At 42.8% G+C, this 18,145-nt stretch overlaps 2 protein-coding genes and 1 pseudogene across 2 annotated transcripts; 1 reads left to right on the forward strand and 2 right to left on the reverse strand.

Annotated features, from left to right (window-relative positions):
* Positions 1-964: 964 nt before the first annotated feature.
* Positions 965-1,933, reverse strand: LOC131368738 (odorant receptor 131-2-like). The gene has a single exon (XM_058414822.1). It carries the CDS (start codon positions 1,931-1,933, stop codon positions 965-967), a length of 969 nt encoding a protein of 322 aa, XP_058270805.1.
* A 10,184-nt stretch (positions 1,934-12,117) lies between these two features.
* Positions 12,118-13,080, reverse strand: LOC131369602 (odorant receptor 131-2-like). The gene has a single exon (XM_058416443.1). The coding sequence runs from the start codon at positions 13,078-13,080 to the stop codon at positions 12,118-12,120; it is 963 nt and encodes a 320-aa protein (XP_058272426.1).
* A 177-nt stretch (positions 13,081-13,257) lies between these two features.
* Positions 13,258-14,384, forward strand: LOC131368739 (odorant receptor 131-2-like; annotated as a pseudogene).
* Positions 14,385-18,145: the final 3,761 nt, after the last annotated feature.

The following is an 18,145-nucleotide window of genomic DNA, read 5'->3' on the forward strand; positions in this document are numbered from 1 at the left end:
GTTTCCCCTTTATATCCAGAACAAGAGCCAACCTTTGCATCCTGGTATTTTCAGGGAAAATAGTTGTTTAGATACACAGCCCAAACCAAGCACTACCACCTCCTGCCCAGACACATACCTTTCATAAAAAATAATAATTCATTATCTAGGATGAGGAAAGACAATTTAATAAACAGTAAAATAAATTCTGTTGTACAAGAACTATACTGATGATGATTAAAAAAAAATTATTAATCAGTAAATCAAATTTCAATAACAGTATTTGAAAATAGAGTACACTAAATAAATATAAAATATGCACAAAATCATGTAGATACAGGCCAAGAGCTTTTTGATTTAATGTTCATATCAAATATCAGAATAGGGCACAACTGTGATGTCTGTGATTTTAATTGCGGTATGCTTGTTGGTGAAACATGGGCTGGATTGAGTATTTCATAAACTGCAGATCTCCTGGGGTTTGCACACACAACAGCATCTAGAGTTTACAATCTTTTTCACTTGACCAATTTCCCAACAACAAATAATGTCTTAAAGCACACTGGTAAAAGTGATTTGTAAAAGCATAGATATTTCAGAATAGCATATTAATTGAAGCCCCATAGTAGTTGCAGATTTGAGTATTTGATGGCATATAAATGCATTTGTATGAATGCAAAAAGTCCCAGTAAAGATCAATCAAATTAATTAAGCCATTAATTTCTTCTGAAAAATACTCTATATTGTCAGAAATTCTGTTACTGGATAAGTTTTTATCCAGTAAGCCCATATGCTACTTGTAGGAGGTTTAAATGAAATAAATACAATTGTGGAAAGTTTTCATGATAGGAAAACTTGGTATTATTGAACACATTACCCCTAAATAAACAATGACATTTTCTTTATTATTGCATAATAAACCTTAATTAACTTGGTTTTAACTTCAGACCAGATAAAATGGTGTTACAACATAAAACAGGTTAATTCATTGTACATTGACAGTAGGCTTGCGTTTGCTTGTGGCACAGCAAAAATAATAAATGAATAAGGGTCTTACAGCATCATCTCTAAGTCCATAGATGAGTGGGCTTAAGCATCTTGGCAAGATCAGCACAAATAAATAGTTTAGATAACGCAGGTCCACGAAGAGGCTGCTGCTGGTGCTGGCCATTGCTGCAGCTCGCTCTATAAAGCTGTAGAGAAAAGAAGTAAGGCACAGGCCCAGCTGAATGATGTGCAGCAGCACGGTCTTGTGGGCTTTCACAGCAGAGTCTTTATTGGAGGAAATAGACCTGGCTGTAATCAAAATTCTAATATATGTGAAAAGGATAATCACAGACACTGACACAAAGTAAAATATGTTGAAGCCCTGATAAACATCTAATTGCCATTGCTTTATGAAAAGCCTTTCTCTTGTGCAAAATATTTCTGATGTTAGAAATTTAGGATCTGTAACTGCTACATAGAGCAAGTCAGTTAGAAAGTTCATCAAACCCATACACCAAATAATTCCAATGGCAATGTAAGTTCTTTTCTGAGTGGCTATTTCAGCATGTCTTAGAGGGAAGCTTATAGCCACATAACGCTCTACTGACATCAGAGCCAGGTTTAAAGGTGCGTTATTGAAAGTTGTACTAGAAATAAAAACTAAAACAGCGCAAGCAGCCATGACTAATTTAAGATAGGCCAGAACTAAAATATACAACAAAGATGTAACAGTGAGCTGAATCGAGTCATTAAAAACCATGTGATTAAACAATATGTAGCGTGGAGTCTCTTTAAAAACAGGCTTACTCCAAAGAGTGTAGACCATGATAGCATTCAAATAGATAAAAAACAGAGACATTAATATTGCAAAAGTGACTCGTGAAATTTTTCTCTCATTCAGTGCAAGGTGCAATACTTGCTGATGTATAAGCAAAACCTCAACTGTGCTATCATTAGAAAGTGACATAATATGACACAAATATAATAAGCCTTTACAAATCACCACTTCCTCAGAGATCAGATGTTTCCAAAGTAAAAAATAAAGAAACAAGTTAAAACTGTTAAAACATCTGGTGCAGAACTCAACTTTTGTAGCTCAGCTCTAAAGAGTAATACTGATGTGAGCTGATTTTTATAAGGCACTGTGCAAGCCCTAGAGAGTTATCACATGTCTGAGTGTAAATAGTAGACTTATATGTTGTTCTGTGCATTCCCATATTTGTGAGTAGTAGACATTTTTTTTAGATGCTGTAATTTCCTGGGATGTTGTCAAAAAATATTTTAAAGACAAACTATTCAGATTCTAGTATTTAAATTAAAATTTCTAACGGTATGATTTTAACTCCATTTTGTGATCACACAATTATTACTGACTGCATACTGCATAGGTCCAGTAAAGAGGCATATGAGTGGAGACATTGCTTGAAGGGGGCCCAACATTCATTTCAGGTCATCACGGACCACCAAAACTTAAACCTTTAAACCAAAATGTTAAAAAAGGTTGCCAAGCAACTGAATCCACGCCAGATTCTTAACTCGGTTTCACTTCACTCTGACGTACTGCCCAGGCATCAGGAACAGTCACATGACTCCATTGACAATCCACAGACACCTGAACCTATCCTGCCACCCTTCGTTATCATCACCCCCATTTGGTGGGACATCATAAAGGAGATACAGCAAGCCCAAGCCAATGAACCCACTCCACCAGGCTGCTCACTAAAAAAGCAATATGTTCCCAAAGAACTATGCCCCAGAGTCCTCCATTGGGTACACACTTTGCTAAGCACATGACACCCAGAAATCCACTGTACCACCCAGCTGATTCAAAACACATTCTTGTGGCCATCCATGCTTTTGGACTTCAAGCAATACGTTGAAACCTGCTCCATCTGTACCCATGTGAGCACACCACCCAGCTCCTACATGGCCTGCTCAAACCACTCCCCATACCATGATGGCCATGGTCCCACATCACGGTGGACTTTGCCACTGACCTCCCGAACTCACAAGGTTACACCACCATATTGGTCATTGTAGACCACTTCTCAAAATCCTGCAAGCTGGTACCCTGGAATGGACTTCCTACAGACTGGTAAATTTGAATGAAGGACTCAGGTGCCCTCTTGTGTGTGGCAGGCCTTCTGCAAGAGTTTGTCAGTCTGACATCAGGATAATGTCCCCAGGCAAATGGCCAGGAAAAGCAGGTCAATCCTCACTTGGGCAGAGTACACCTAAAACTCTCTGACCCACTCCTTCACCAATCATAATCCATTCCAGTGTGTGCTGGGATATTACAGCCCCCCACACGCGGTCAGGAAATTAGTCCCACTGCCTACACGTCAGCGTTCCTGCACCTTACCATCGCCTATCAGCAGAAAATAACAATGTTATTTTGGTCATTATTGAGCATATTTCCTTAGCTTGGAATACATGCAATACTGATTCCCCTGTGGTCTATGCTTGGCTCAAGTGCAGTGAGCAGATGTGGTCAGCCACCCACCAGAAGCTCCTGCATGCTACAGACCCACAAGGCCCAAGTTGGTTTGCCTTCTTCCTCAAATCTTTGTGCCATCTCTTCCAAAGTTTAGCAACATACATGACCTGGGCAGTCCACATGATGAGAAAGAAGACATGACTCATCAGACTAGGCAACCTTGTCCAATTTCTCCATGTTCCAGTTCTGATGCTCACATGGATAGTGCAGAAACAAGCTCCAGTTAGTCAGAATGCAGCAGCCAAAGTATTTAGGAGAACCAGAGGTTTTGAACACTTAACTTCTAATTTAACGTGTTGGCCTAATAAAATATTACATTAATTATAAAATACTGTTTACTCACTAAATGGTCTGACACCATAGTACATGAATAATTTTCTTGGCCTTTTATGATCCACCACACCTGCTTTGATCAAAAGGTGTGGTCTCTTTGTTGATACATTTCTATCCTTTGCACCCACTGTCAAACAATTTTTTTTTGCACAAGAGTCGGTTATGTGTCTTGTTTGTCTGCACTGTCTTGTCTAGTCATCCTGTGCACTTATGTTGTATGTTTAGTTTTTAAACAATGCACCTTGTAGTAATAGTTAAGCTCTATGTTTGTCCGCATCATATGTACTTTGTTTTTGTTCTGTGTAGCACCTCTGGTCCAGGAGTTGTTTCACTTCACTGTGTACTACATAAGCTAAATATGGTTGAAGTCTTTATATATGGCTTTATATAAGTCTATATATGGATTCTTTGACTTTGACTTAGATTTGACCTAGAATAATAACAACTATAGCAGGGTCCCCACAGTTGGAACAGCATTGCACATAGTTTTCCGGACACAGACATTTATATCATTTATAAATCATTTATACTAGTTGTTTGTTACTAGCTTTTCTTTTAGGTAACGGCACAGATCTGGAGAGTATATAGTCACTGAATGTTTCAATAAACCTATATTAACCTATACCTAATAAAATGTGTGTTCTCTAGCCATTGCTGATAATAGCCCTGTATGTCTATGCAAAAGGTTTTCCATGAGATGGCTGTGGATGGTGCCACTTGGATAGTCCAAAGATTGCTCTTGCTAAACTCTTGTTTATGATCAAGTCATACATTCATCACATTGAATAACTTAAATAATAAAGATTATAAGATCAAATTGTAATGAAATCAGAAATTAACCTGATACTTATACTGTTGATCATTTTAACACACAACTGTTTAACTCTATAGTGGATGAGTAAAAACTCATAATAGCACAGGCTGGTATCTCCCAGAAGAGCATTTCGATTCTTGTTCCTTTTAGGGTTTCTTTTTCATGTCTCATAGAAATTTTTTTACTTGCTATTGTCAATTCTGGCTCGCTCATTATGGATAAACCTAAGTTCCCTTTCTAGGGAACTCGACACTGCGTCATGACTGACACTATGGGAACACATTGTAGAGGAAGTGTGTCTGAAGCTCACAAGCCAATTCATTTTAGGAAGAATTTTACTCTTAGCGTAGTTTGTTTGTGAGAAGCATGCCCGGTCGGCTCTCGAGTGATCCGGCTGTGTGCATTGCTAGAGATTTCCTCCTCCCAAACTCTGATCCTGTTTGGCTTTCTTTACCAGCCACACTTCTGCACTTCACAGATGGAGTTAGCGTAAGCGGAACAAGAGACGGGTCTTTCCCTTTCTCTTGTCTGCTCTCCTGACTCCAATGTCCGCATTTCGGCTCTGGGAGCTCACACTACGATTTCTTCCGACCAGGAAGTGGATATGTCTTTTTCCGCGTCGGGCTCTGAGGAGCTTGACATGGGTGATGAGGGGAATTCCTCCGTTGATTTGCCACCACAATCAGTGGCATCTGAGTAGCTCCTCAATGTAATAAAGCGTGCTGTGGGTAAGTTAAATTTAATTAAATTTAAACTGTCCAGAGCAGGAAGCTAGTGCCATCCATTCTAAGCTTGATGAACGTTTCCTGACTTCGGGCTGCATGCCCCCCTCATGCAGCTGTCATTTTTCTCACCTCCATTCTGAGATACCAAGGTCCTGGAAGAACTCATATTCAGCATGCCTTCCCCCCCCCACCTCCTTTAATTATTCAGCCATTTTGGGGCTGGATGAACATGGTAATGCACAAGGTGGAAGAGATGCTTGTGAGCTATCTCTCCCTTACATTGCTGGCATGGAGGAGGCCGGCACTCCCTTCTAAAATGTGTAGAGCCACTTCAGCCCTTGGGGGAAAGGCCTACACAGCAGTGGTACAAGTTGACACCTCTTTCAGACAGCCTGGCAGTGTGGAAACATCTGCCAGTTGTCTCTTAGTGGGTCTTAAATACTGTAGGGTAAGGGTGCAGGATCCAGTTCGCCACCTGTCCTCTTCCATTTCAGGCAGTGTTGCCCACAATTATCGGCACACACCAAACTACATTCATCCAAGAGGAACTTCTCTCTCTTCTGAAAAAAGGGGCCATAGAACATGTTTCCCTTCCAGATTGAGACTCTGGATTTTACAGAAGTCCCAAGAGAGATGGGGGGCTGCGTCCAATTTTGGACCTGTGAGCTCTGAACTCTGCCCTAACGACGTTCAGGTACAAGATGCTCACAATGAACTGATCGCATCATAGATCAATTCCGAGGACTAGTTTTTGACGGTAGACCTCAAGGATGCCTATTTTCATTTAGGTATTCAGGCAGAACACAGGAAGTTCCTGAGGTTTGTTTTCGGGGGCAAAGCTTACCAGTATCGAGTTCTTCCTTTTGGTCTAGCCCTGTTGCCATGCACTGTTACACCATGTACTTAATTTCCTGCAATCAATTACAATAAGGAGTGCGAGTGCACTGACGAGGGGTGGAATCCGGCACGCCTGTGACGGAACCCCCAATCCCCCCCCCCCCCTCCACGGTCTGCTCCTGAGGACCGAAACACAGAAGCACGCGATGACAGATCAGGGCCACCTGGACCATATGCACAGCTGGGTCCTCAACCCCCATAGGGAGAGGGGGGTCAGCGGCAGTACCAGACTCTGGAAAGAGAAGGAAAGACAGGTGAGACAAAGAGTAGGGAGACAGTGAACAAGTCTATAAAATGTACATGAGATTGGGAGGACACTTGGAAGTCAGCTTGGAGGGGCTGGCCGATACGATGTCATCTTCCAATCCCCGCTGCATTGGCAAGAGCAGCACCCGGGGGAGGTAGATACTCAGAGCGGAGAAGTCTAAAGTAATCCACTTGCCACTACTGGGGGGGGGAGTCAGTTTCTGGTCGGCGGTGGCAGTTCTAAGAACCGGGTATCCTTTCGCCTTCCATGAAGAGTGTCCTGCATGCCGCACCTCGGGTAGCCTTCTGTATGAAGGATTCCATCGTGAGGGAACCTTACCACAGGGAGCCACTGTAATCTTCTGCCGAGCCGGAGTATGGAGAAGGAGTAAACCCGGAACTGGCAGAGCTCATACTTTCCGAGCCAGGCAGCACATGGAGTACCGCGAAGAATGACGCGGCAGCAACGGCCCGAGATGCGGAGGTCTCCTGTGGTGCAGGAAGCGCTCTTTGCAGGTTGCGGTCTGATCTTCTGTAACGGGCGGACTGTAGCAGAATGACCGGCACAAACAGAAGGAATAGTTAAACCCCTGGAGGGGTACATCAACTGTCAGCTGTATTATAAGAACGTGGAAGTGTTTGGGAACGACAGCAATTCAGCCACGAAGTGGTAGGCCACGTAAACTGACGGAGCAGGGTCAGAGCATGTTGAGGTGCATAGTGCGAAGAGGTCACCAACTTTCTGCAGAGTCAATTGCTACAGACCTCCAAACTTCATGTGGCCTTCAGATTAGCTCAAGAACAGTGCGCAGAGAGCTTCATGGAATGGGTTTCCATGGCCGAACAGCTGCATCCAAGCCATGCATCACCAAGTGCAATGGAAAGCGTCGGATGCAGTGGTGTAAAGCACGCCGCCACTGGACTCTAGAGCAGTGGAGACGCGTTCTCTGGAGTGACGAATCGCGCTTCTCCATCTGGCAATCTGATGGACGAGTCTGTGTTTGGCGGTTGCCAGGAGAATGGTACTTGTCTGACTGCATTGTGCCAAGTGTAAAGTTTGGTGGAGGGGGGATTATGGTGTGGGGTTGTTTTTCAGGAGCTGGGCTTGGCCCCTTAGTTCCAGTGAAAGGAACTCTGAATGCTTCAGCATACCAAGACATTTTGGACAATTCCATGCTCCCAACTTTGTGGGAACAGTTTGGAGCTGGCCCCTTCCTCTTCCAACATGACTGTGCACCAGTGCACAAAGCAAGGTCCATAAAGACATGGATGACAGAGTCTGGTGTGGATGAACTTGACTGGCCTGCACAGAGTCCTGACCTCAACCCGATAGAACACCTTTGGGATGAATTAGAGCGGAGACTGAGAGCCAGGCCTTCTCGTCCAACATCAGTGTGTGACCTCACAAATGCGCTTCTGGAAGAATGGTCAAAAATTCCCATAAACACACTCCTAAACCTTGTGGACAGCCTTCCCAGAAGAGTTGAAGCTGTTATAGCTGCAAAGGGTGGACCGACGTCATATTGAACCCTATGGATTAGGAATGGGATGTCACTTAAGTTCATATGCGAGTCAAGGCAGGTGAGCAAATACTTTTGGCAATATAGTGTATATGTGTATATATATATATATATATATATATATATATATATATATATATATATATATACATATATATAGGTTTGCACGTGTATTTATATTTATCAATAGCACATATCTATTATTAACTTTTTGTTACCACCATCATTAGTCTGTGTGTGGTCTGTACTCGGGTCTATTGCGAGACCTGGATGAGAACCGTGCCGTCATCATGTGACATTGGTTCACGGAAGTAAATATAAACCGGAAAAAAGCCGCCGGGAAAGAGGCGCACTCCGGGAGAAAAACAGATACTGCAGTGGATTATGCCCCTTAGAAGCAACAGGATTATCTCCACCAAACAGAATACTTTATCACCCTTATTGTTCAGGAGGAACTCGCTGGCAAACTAGCCACATTCAGTCCGCATATCTGGTTTTGCTCACCCTCACACGAAATAAGGACTGAGATTATTCAGAGATGGGGAAAGGGGGCTCTACTGTATATATTTGTTTGTTTGCTTGTGGCTAATACACGGTGGTTTGGGTGAAAGTTACCTTGGTGTTGGCTACTATAGATGAGTGGGCTTAAGCAGCGTGGCAAGATCAACACAAATAAATAGTTTAAATAACACAAGTCCATGAAGAGGCTGCTGCTGGTGCTGGCCATTGCTGCAGCTTGCTCTATACTGTTTATGCACTGTCGTGCCTTTGCTCTATTTGCACCTAGTTGCACACTTTGCACTTTATGTGGATAGGACAAACTTCTGTCTTAGCTCTGTGTTGTTTTTGTTTGTAAATATATGTTGTATGTCTTTTCACTATGTACTGCATCAGCTATATGTGGTTGAAATGACAATAAAAGCTTCTTGACTTGACATGAATGAGGTGCAGCAGGATGGTCTTGTGGGCCTTCATGTCAGAGTATTTAATTGGTTTCAAGAGAAGCGACGTAAGTCGATTTTTGCTGTAAGTCGGAAATGCCCCTATAATGTGCGGCCCTATATGTTCCCTTTAATTACACATGAAGGAATACATGTATTTTCTTGTTTTATGAAAAGAATTTTGTTCAGTTTGGTTTTATTAGCAATTTTTCATTGTTAGTGTGTGACAGAGGGACTGATGTAAGGTTGTGTAAAGCGCCCATAAATTGGATTTAATTATTCATTTTAATATTTAAGGATGAGCAGCGTAAAGTTGGAATCGATGTAAGTCGAAATGACTTAAAATGAGGCACTAATGTATAAGTGAAAATAATGATCATAGACAATAAGTTAAATCCCTGATAAAGGTCTAACTGCAATTGCTTGATAAACAGCTTTTTTCATTCACACAATATTTGTGAGGTTAAAGGAGAATTCCACATTCAGAACAACAAATTACAAATAATTTCCTCACCCCCTTGTCATCTAAAATGCATTTTAAATGCAGCTTCAAAAGGCTCTAAACGATCCCACTACTGGGTCTGTAGTTCCACCGTGTCATGTATGCGCATGCAAGAGCTAGTGCAAGACGAGCTTTTGTGGTTAAAAAGTATGCAATTTTTTATTTTTTATAAGAAAATGACCAATCATTTCGCTAGATAATACTTTTCTTCCACGGCTGGGATTGTCTAGAGCCCTCTGAAGCTGCATTTAAACTGCATTTTGAATATATGTAAAGAAAATGTGTAAAATATGTAAAGAAAAATACTGAAATACTTTCCTAAAAAAGCATAATTTCTTTATGATATAAGAAGGAATAACATGAACATCTTGGATGACAAGGAGGTGAGTAAATTATTTGTAAATTGTTGTTCTGAAGGCTGGCAGGTAGTCCTATCCCCAGATGCTAAACCCAAAACCGCCTTCACCACCTCCCGGGGCCATTGGCAGTATTGAGCACTGCCCTTTGACCTTCATGGAGCCCCAGCGACATTACAACGCCTCATGGACATCGTCCTCCAGCCCTACAGAACCTTCGCCACTGCATATCTGGACGATGTCCTGATCCATTCCTCCACGTGGTTGGACCACCTGTTCCTCCTGAGGGAGGTGTTGAGCAGCCTCTAGAACAGCCAACCCTCATAAATGCCACCTTGGGCTGACTGAGGCACAGTACCTGGGCTACTGCATCAGCCGGGGGTTGTAACGACCGCAGGAGAAGAAGGTAGAGGCCATCAGGAATTTCCCCCGGCCCACAACCAAGAAGCATGTACATGCCATTTTGGGTTTGGCGGGTTATAACATACATTTTGTGCTTAGCTTCTCCTCTGTAGCCTTTTCACGGTCAGACCTCACAAAAAAGGGCCAACTGGACCAGGTGCTCTGGATGGAGCAGGCCTTCCAGCAGCTGAAGACAGCGCTCACCAGCCACCATGTGCTCCAAAATCCCAACTTCAGCCTCCCCTTCACCTGCACATTGACGCCTCCGAGACAGGGCTTGGAGCTGTCCTGTCACGGGAATTTGAAGGAGAAGAGCACCCAGTCCTCTACACATTGAGGAAACTGACCACTCTTCGCCCCCTCTCTCCCCCTTCAAAACACAAGCAGCATCGGTTCAGCAATAATGGTGCTGTCATAGTGCGGAGAAGGTTCAGCAGCATGGCCAGAGCCACTAAATTAGAGTGCAGGGCAGAGCTGGAGAAAGCATGCCAAAATGCACCAGAGCAATCAGGAGCGCCACTACATGCTTCACCCTCCGGCAGAGGGTGAGCCAGCAGAGAGCCAGGCTCCGCCGGCCACAAAGGGTAAGGTCTGCCCCCTGCAGGTCTAATGAGGACTCTATGCTTTATTCACAGATACTTCAGAGTAAAGCCAGATCACTGTGGAACCAGCGAAGCCCTGCCTTGCTCCCGGACCAGCACCGCCCAACTGCTGCCGACTCCAGGCCTTTCCATCCCAGGTCCATGACTATACAAATAATTTTATCCATATTATTCCCACTGCACAAAACTCAGGGTTTTTTTTTTAAATGATGTTTATAGCAAAACATTGCAGGCTACCATCAGCATATGATTAATAATATGTGTAATAATATATGACCAAACAAAACCTTGCAACATGCCTAGTTTGTCTTATAATAGATAACTGCATAAATCAAAGTAGTTATTTAAAGTCCCTCTATTTAGTGTCACACAGAAAAGCCTTTGTTATATTTGGTTAAATCCTTAATACTGAGAATCATATTATATATTGTATATTAAGTTTAATTATCCTATTATTAAGCGTAAAAAAAACTAATTTTTTTTAAAACTCTTCATTATAAAATCTTTGCAACCAGGTTATTGTTTATTTTTTAATTTTTCTAAAACATTTCTATTTGTTTTTTTTTGTTTTCATAAATTTTGTTTGTTGCCCTATCACATTAAAGGTGGAAAAACATCTGAAATGATTTATCTTGGTTTATTATCCTGCAATTTTAACAAGGTATGTAGACTTTGTATCCACTTTGTTTCAACTCTTATTAGAAAAAAATACTCTTGCATAGCTAAAGATATAAGCTGAATTGACAGCTGAAGACTTTAGGATGAACACAATTATGAGCTGGAATCACATTTGATGGCAAATGAATAGATTTAATCTTTTAATACTGAAATATGCAATTAAAATATGCATGAGCATCAAGTAGTTCTTTAAGATTAGACTCCTTGGCCAAAAAGTCTCTTCGTGTAATTTAATCTTTGATGCTGCTTGTAGGCATATTCTAAGACTTGATTTAGAATTTATTTACAATTATTACAAAATGTAGGAAGCTTTCATGAGAGAAAAAATCAGGTACAATAAAAATTGATTGGCCTTAAAGAGAAAATATAGTCAGTATTAATATTATGCATTTATTGATATTTTTTCTCCTTTTCTACCTGTTCAGTAGAGAAGTGGTAGTATCTGAGTAGGTACACAGTCTTATGCATTCAGTTTAGTTTAAGGTTATGCTGATGAGAGAGAGGAGAGTTTTACTTTACAGAGTTGAAACAAAACCTCCAGCAGAGTGGGGATTTACAAGGTAGCATTACCCATTCCCTATATATTTTCCTACCAAAATATGTCATATGGATACTGGCAAGCATCTGATTTCTTTAATTCAGTGTATGTTGACAGTAGGCCTATGTTTGCCCATGGCATGCCAGAAGTAGTAGATGAATAAGGGTCGTACAGCATCGTCTCTGAGTCCGTAGATGAGTGGACTTAAGCACCGTGGCAAGACCAGCACAAACAAATAGTTTAGATAACGCAGGTCCAAGATAAGTTTGCTATTGCCAACCATAGCTGCAGCTCGCTCTATGAAGCTGTAGAGAAAAGAGGAAAGGCACAGCAGCAGCTGAATGAGGTGCAGCAGCACCGTCTTGTGAGCTTTTGTAGCAGAGTCTTTATTGGAGGAAATGGTCCTGGCTGTGATCACAATGTTAACATAAGTGAAAAGGATAATCACAGACACTGACACAAAGTAGAATATGCTTAAAGCCTGTAAAATATCTGGTTGCCATTTCTTAATGAAGAACATTTCTCGTTTGCAAAGTATTTGTAAAGTAAAAATGTTAGGGTCTATCACTGCTACATGAAACAAATCAATCATAAAGTTTATAGAACCAATAAACCAAATGACTCCAACAGCAATGTGAGTTCTTTTCTGAGTGGCTATTTCAGCATGTCTTAGGGGAAAGCAAATGGCCACATAACGCTCTACTGACATTACAGCCAGGTTTAAAGGTGCGTTACAGAAAGTTGTAACTGAAAGAAAAACTATAAGAGCACAAGCAGCCGTGAATATCTGGAGAAAGAGTAAACTGAAAATGTACAGCATGGAGGTGAGGAGAAGTTGAATCGAGTCATTGATGAGCATATTGATAAACAGAATGTAGCGTGGCGTCTCTTTAAAAATAGGCTTAGTCCAAAGAGTGTAGACCATGATGACATTAAAATAGATAAAGAATACAGACATTAATATCACAAATATAACTTTCATTATTTGTCCTTCATTCAGCACAACCTGGAATATTTGCTGTACAGATAAAATCTCTTTGCTGCTATTGTTAGTACCTGACATAATATAATACAAAATACAACCATACAATGTTACAGATATTAACACAAATTAAAGAAAAGTCAATACAAATTACCAAAACGTCCCTACAGATCAGATTTACAAAAAGAATAGATAACATTCACATATGATGTGCATTTACAGATCTCTTTGCAGCTGAACTCCTCTTTTATGTATGAGATGAGATCTGAGTATGAAGACCAGAGTGAACTAATGTTTATAATGGAGACCATGTGGGCCACAGGGAGCCATGATGACACACCAGGACTGTCTTGATCACTCCTCTTTAGGATGTTTCCATATTCCTTACCATATACAGGGTCCAATTAAGATCATATGGATACATTAAATACCAAATCTGGTCTTTATTTTCTTTAAAAAAAAAAAAAAGGAAATAAACGGAAGGTTTTATTATTTTGATCAGAATAGCCAAATATTAATATGTACAATAAATATAAAATATCTATAATCATATCATCATGCATATTTACTAGTGGTATCAGACGATTGGACCCAACTTTTTGTTTTGTCACTATGTAATTTACTAGGGTATGATTAAAACATTAGTTATATTAGGATATGATATAAACATATATTAGGATATGATATAAACATTAGTTCACTCTGGTCTTCATACTCAGATCTCATCTCATACATAAAAGTGGAGTTCAGCTGCAAAGAGATCTGTAAATGCACATCATATGTGAATGTTATCTATTCTTTTTGTAAATCTGATCTGTAGGGACGTTTTGGTAATTTGTAGTGACTTTTCTTTAATTTGTGTTAATATCTTGGTTTATTGGTTCTATAAACTGTATGATTGATTTGTTTTATGTAGCAGTGGTTGACACTAGGTTTTTTACGTTACAAACAATTTGCACAAGAGGAATGCTCTTCATTAAGAAATGGCAACCAGATATTTTACAGGCTTTAAGCATATTCTACTTTGTGTCAGTGTCTGTGATTATCCTTTTCACTTATGTTAACATTGTGATCATAGCCAGGACCATTTCCTCCAATAAAGACTCTGCTACAAAAGCTCACAAGACGGTGCTGCTGCACCTCATTCAGCTGCTGCTGTGCCTTTCCTCTTTTCTCTACGGCTTCATAGAGCGAGCTGCAGCTATGGTTGCAATAGCAAACCTATCTTGGACCTGCGTTATCTAAACTATTTGTTTGTGCTGGTCTTGCCACGGTGCTTAAGTCCACTCATCTACGGACTCAGAGACGATGCTGTACGACCCTTATTCATCTACTACTTCTGGCATGCCATGGGCAAACATAGGCCTACTGTCAACATACACTGAATTAAAGAAATCAGATGCTTGCCAGTATCCGTATGACATATTTTGGTAGTTATGGAAAATATATAGGGAATGGGTAATGCTACCTTGTAAATCCCCACTCTCCTGGAGGTTTTGTTCCAACTCTGTAAAGTACAACTCTCCTCTCTCTCATCAGCATAACCTTAAACTAAACTGAATGCATAAGACTGTGTACCTACTCAGATACCATCACTTCTCTACTGAACAGGTAGAAAAGGAGAAAAAATATCAATAAATGCATAATATTAATACTGACTATATTTTCTCTTTAAGGCCAATCAATTTTTATTGTACCTGATTTTTTCAGGCTGCCAGAGGGAGCCCATTCCTGAGTTCTAGCAGCACCCATGTAGGAATGCTTCTGAATTTATCGGACATTTAAGCAGCATGCATGTTTGGTTTAAACGCAAAGTATCGTTCTTACATGACATACTGAGCCGTTTGCCTTGCTTTCTTGTTTACTGATTAATGTGTATGACCATTGCTTTGTCTGTTGGATTACTACAAGTTTGGTTTTTTGATTTCAGTTTTGTTTGCATGGTTATTTGCTTCTCCGGTTTTGACTTGCTTGCGCTCGCCCCTGTTTCTGTTTACTTGCCTGCCGATTTGGTTGGTTTGAATAAACTCTGCTAATGGATCCTAGTTCTTCTGCCTCCGGCATCCCTTTACAGATGAGATATGCGAAGAAAGATTTTCACTGTGCAGTAATGTATTTGTGACAAATAAAGACAACTTCACTTAACTTAGTCTATTGGACCCCACTGTGTGTTTTGTCACTATGTAATTCTTGCTAGGATATGAATCTGAAGTTTATAATATGTACTCTTTATTGGGACGCCATTTAGCTCTTCACTTTTGAAAATTAACCATTTTTCCATAAAGTTAAACAAAGAAATATGCATTTAAGCCTTCAAAAATGTTTTAATCTATTTCAGGCACCTCCTTTTTGAAATTTCCTATGACTGGCTGAATTTTGTTCTTGTCAGGGGTGGCAGGTGAGGACCCAAATGCAGAACACAGTCCGAGTTCAAACTTAGAGTCTTTATTTAGAACGGCACAAAAAATGGCAGAGTTCTCAAAAGAAACTGAAAAAACCAGGATACAGCAGGCTGGTAGAATCAGTAAAAGAAACAACCACATACAGTCCAATAATCCAAAATCCAGAAAGCAGGTTAAACGTAGGACAGGCAGAGTCATAAGCAGCATACAGTCCAATAATCCAAATCCAGAGAACAGGTTAAACGTAGGACAGGCAGAGTCATTGATTGAAGGAAGGCAGAGACAATCCAGGCAGACAGGAACTGAAGAAAAGGGCAGGATGCCGTCTCAGAAGCTCAAGGCTGACTGAAGAGACCATCTGGCAAGGAGCATGGACTGCTCGCTAGCTTATATAGAACAGAGGAGCATAAAATGGCGGAAACCGGAAATGAGATCGCGAAACCGGAAGTTGCGTCCCGGAACCGGAAGTAGCAACATGGAACCCGGAAATGCATGCCTGACAGTACCCCTCCCTCCACGATGCCCCTCCTGGTTGATCAGGGTGCTCGCGGTGGAACTGGGAAACAAGGTCGGGATCAAGGATGTGACGTGCAGGCACCCAGGAGCGTTCTTCAGGGCTGTAGCCCTCCCAGTCGACAAGATACTGGAGACCTCTACCCTGACGTCTGGGGCGTAGAAGGCGGCGAACTGTATAAACAGGGCCTCCATCAATGACCCGGGCGGGAGGAGGGGGTCTGGTGGAGGGAACCAGCGAACAGGCTCGGACAGGCTTGAGTCTGGAGACATGGAACGTGGGGTGGATGCGAAGGGCCCGGGGAAGCTTGAGTCGGACGGATACTGGATTGAGCACTTTAGAGATTGGGAACGGACCAACAAAGCGAGGAGCGAGCTTCCGACAGGCAACTTTCAGGGGCAGATCCCGAGTGGACAGCCAAACACGTTGGCCAACATGGTAAGGGGGTGCCGGGTGGCGCTTACGATTGGCTCATCGAGCATAGCTTTTGGATGAGCGGAGAAGCACTAAGCGGGTCCTCCTCCAGACCCGTCGACACCGTTTAACCAGAGCGAGGGCAGAGGGAACCGAGGCCTCTAATTCTTGGGAAGAGAACAGAGGTGGTTGATAGCCGTAAGCGGCCTAGAAAGGGGAGAGGCCTGTGGCTGCCGAGGGAAGAGAGTTGTGGGCATATTCGACCCAAATAAGGTTGGATGACCAGGATGTAGGGTCTTCAGAACAGAGGATTCTGAGCCCAGTCTCCAACTCGTGGTTTAATCACTCCGTCTGGCCGTTGGTCTGCGGGTGGAAGCCAGATGAAAGGCTAATGGAGGTACCCAGGAGGTGACAGAACTCCTTCCAGAATCTCGAGGTGAACTGTGACCCCCGGTCAGACACAATATTGCGAGGCAACCCGTGTAAGCGGAAGACATGTAATAGTAGCATCTGGGCAGTCTCCTTGGTGGAGGGAAGCTAGGCCAAGGGCACGAAATGGACCATTTTCGAGAATCGGTCCACCACCGTAAGGATGGTAGTGTGGCCGGCAGAAGGAGGTAGTCCGTTGACAGTCCAGGGAGATATGGGACCAAGGTCGTCTGGGGGTCGGAAGGGGGCGCAGGAGCCCGGCTTGTGGGGTCCTGGACGATTTCTGCTGAGCACAGGTGGGGCAGGCTGCCACAAATCTCTGGATATCGTGCTTGAGTGATGGCCACCAGAAACGCTGTTGGAGAGTAGATAAGGTACGGGAAACCCCGGGATGACAAAAGAGGCGGCTGCTGTGGCACCACTGGATGACCTGAGACCTAAGGTGATCAGGGACAAAGAGTCTGTTCCTAGGGCAGTTGCCTGGAATCTGTATCCATGCGATGGCCTGCTGCACTCTCCTTTCGATCCCCAGATGAAGAGCACGGATGGTTACCGACGAAGGGAGGATGTGTTCGGGAGCTGGATCATCCTCATCGGGGGTGAATAGTCATGAAAGGGCGTCCGGTTTACCATTCTTAGAACCAGGGCAGAATGAGAGGGTGAAGTTAAAACGCCCAAAGAACAGCCCCCAACGAGCCTGTCGAGGATTGAGTCGTTTGGCTGTCTGAAGGTATTCAAGATTTCTGTGGTCAGTCCATACAATGAAAGGCTGCTCAGTGCCCTCCAACCAGTGGCGCCACTCCTCCAGGGCCAGTTTCACAGCCAGAAGCTCCCGTTCACCGATGGCATACTTCTGTTCAGCTGGGGAAAGGCGGTGAGAGAAAAAGGCACAGGGGTGGAGACGATTGTCCTTAGAAGCCCTTTGAGACAGGACGGCCCCCACCCTACAGTCAGATGCATTCACCTCCACCACAAACTGGCGCGATGGGTCCGGAAGAATCAGGACAGGAGCAGTAGTGAAGAGCTTCTTAAGTTGGGCAAAGGCTAGCTCAGCCTCTGGAGTCCATGAAAAGGGGTGTAGCAAGGAAGTGAGTCGGTGCAGGGGTGCCGCAACGGCACTGTAACCTCTGATGAACTTCCGGTAGAAATTAGCGAACCCCAGGAAACGCTGGAGCTGCTTACGGCTTTCAGGGCAGTGCCAGTCCCTCACAGCCTCCACCCGCCTGGGATCCATCTGTATGCTACCGGCCGAGAGTATGAAACCCAAAAACGTGGTGCTGGAGGTGTGGAATTCACACTTCTCGGCTTTCACAAACAGACGGTTCTGAAGCAGGCGCCGGAGCACCGACCGGACATGGTGAACATGCTCCTCTAAGGAGTGGGAGAA

The sequence above is a fragment of the Hemibagrus wyckioides genome, linkage group LG18 (genome assembly GCF_019097595.1).
Source record: "Hemibagrus wyckioides isolate EC202008001 linkage group LG18, SWU_Hwy_1.0, whole genome shotgun sequence".
Classification (NCBI taxonomy): domain Eukaryota; kingdom Metazoa; phylum Chordata; class Actinopteri; order Siluriformes; family Bagridae; genus Hemibagrus; species Hemibagrus wyckioides.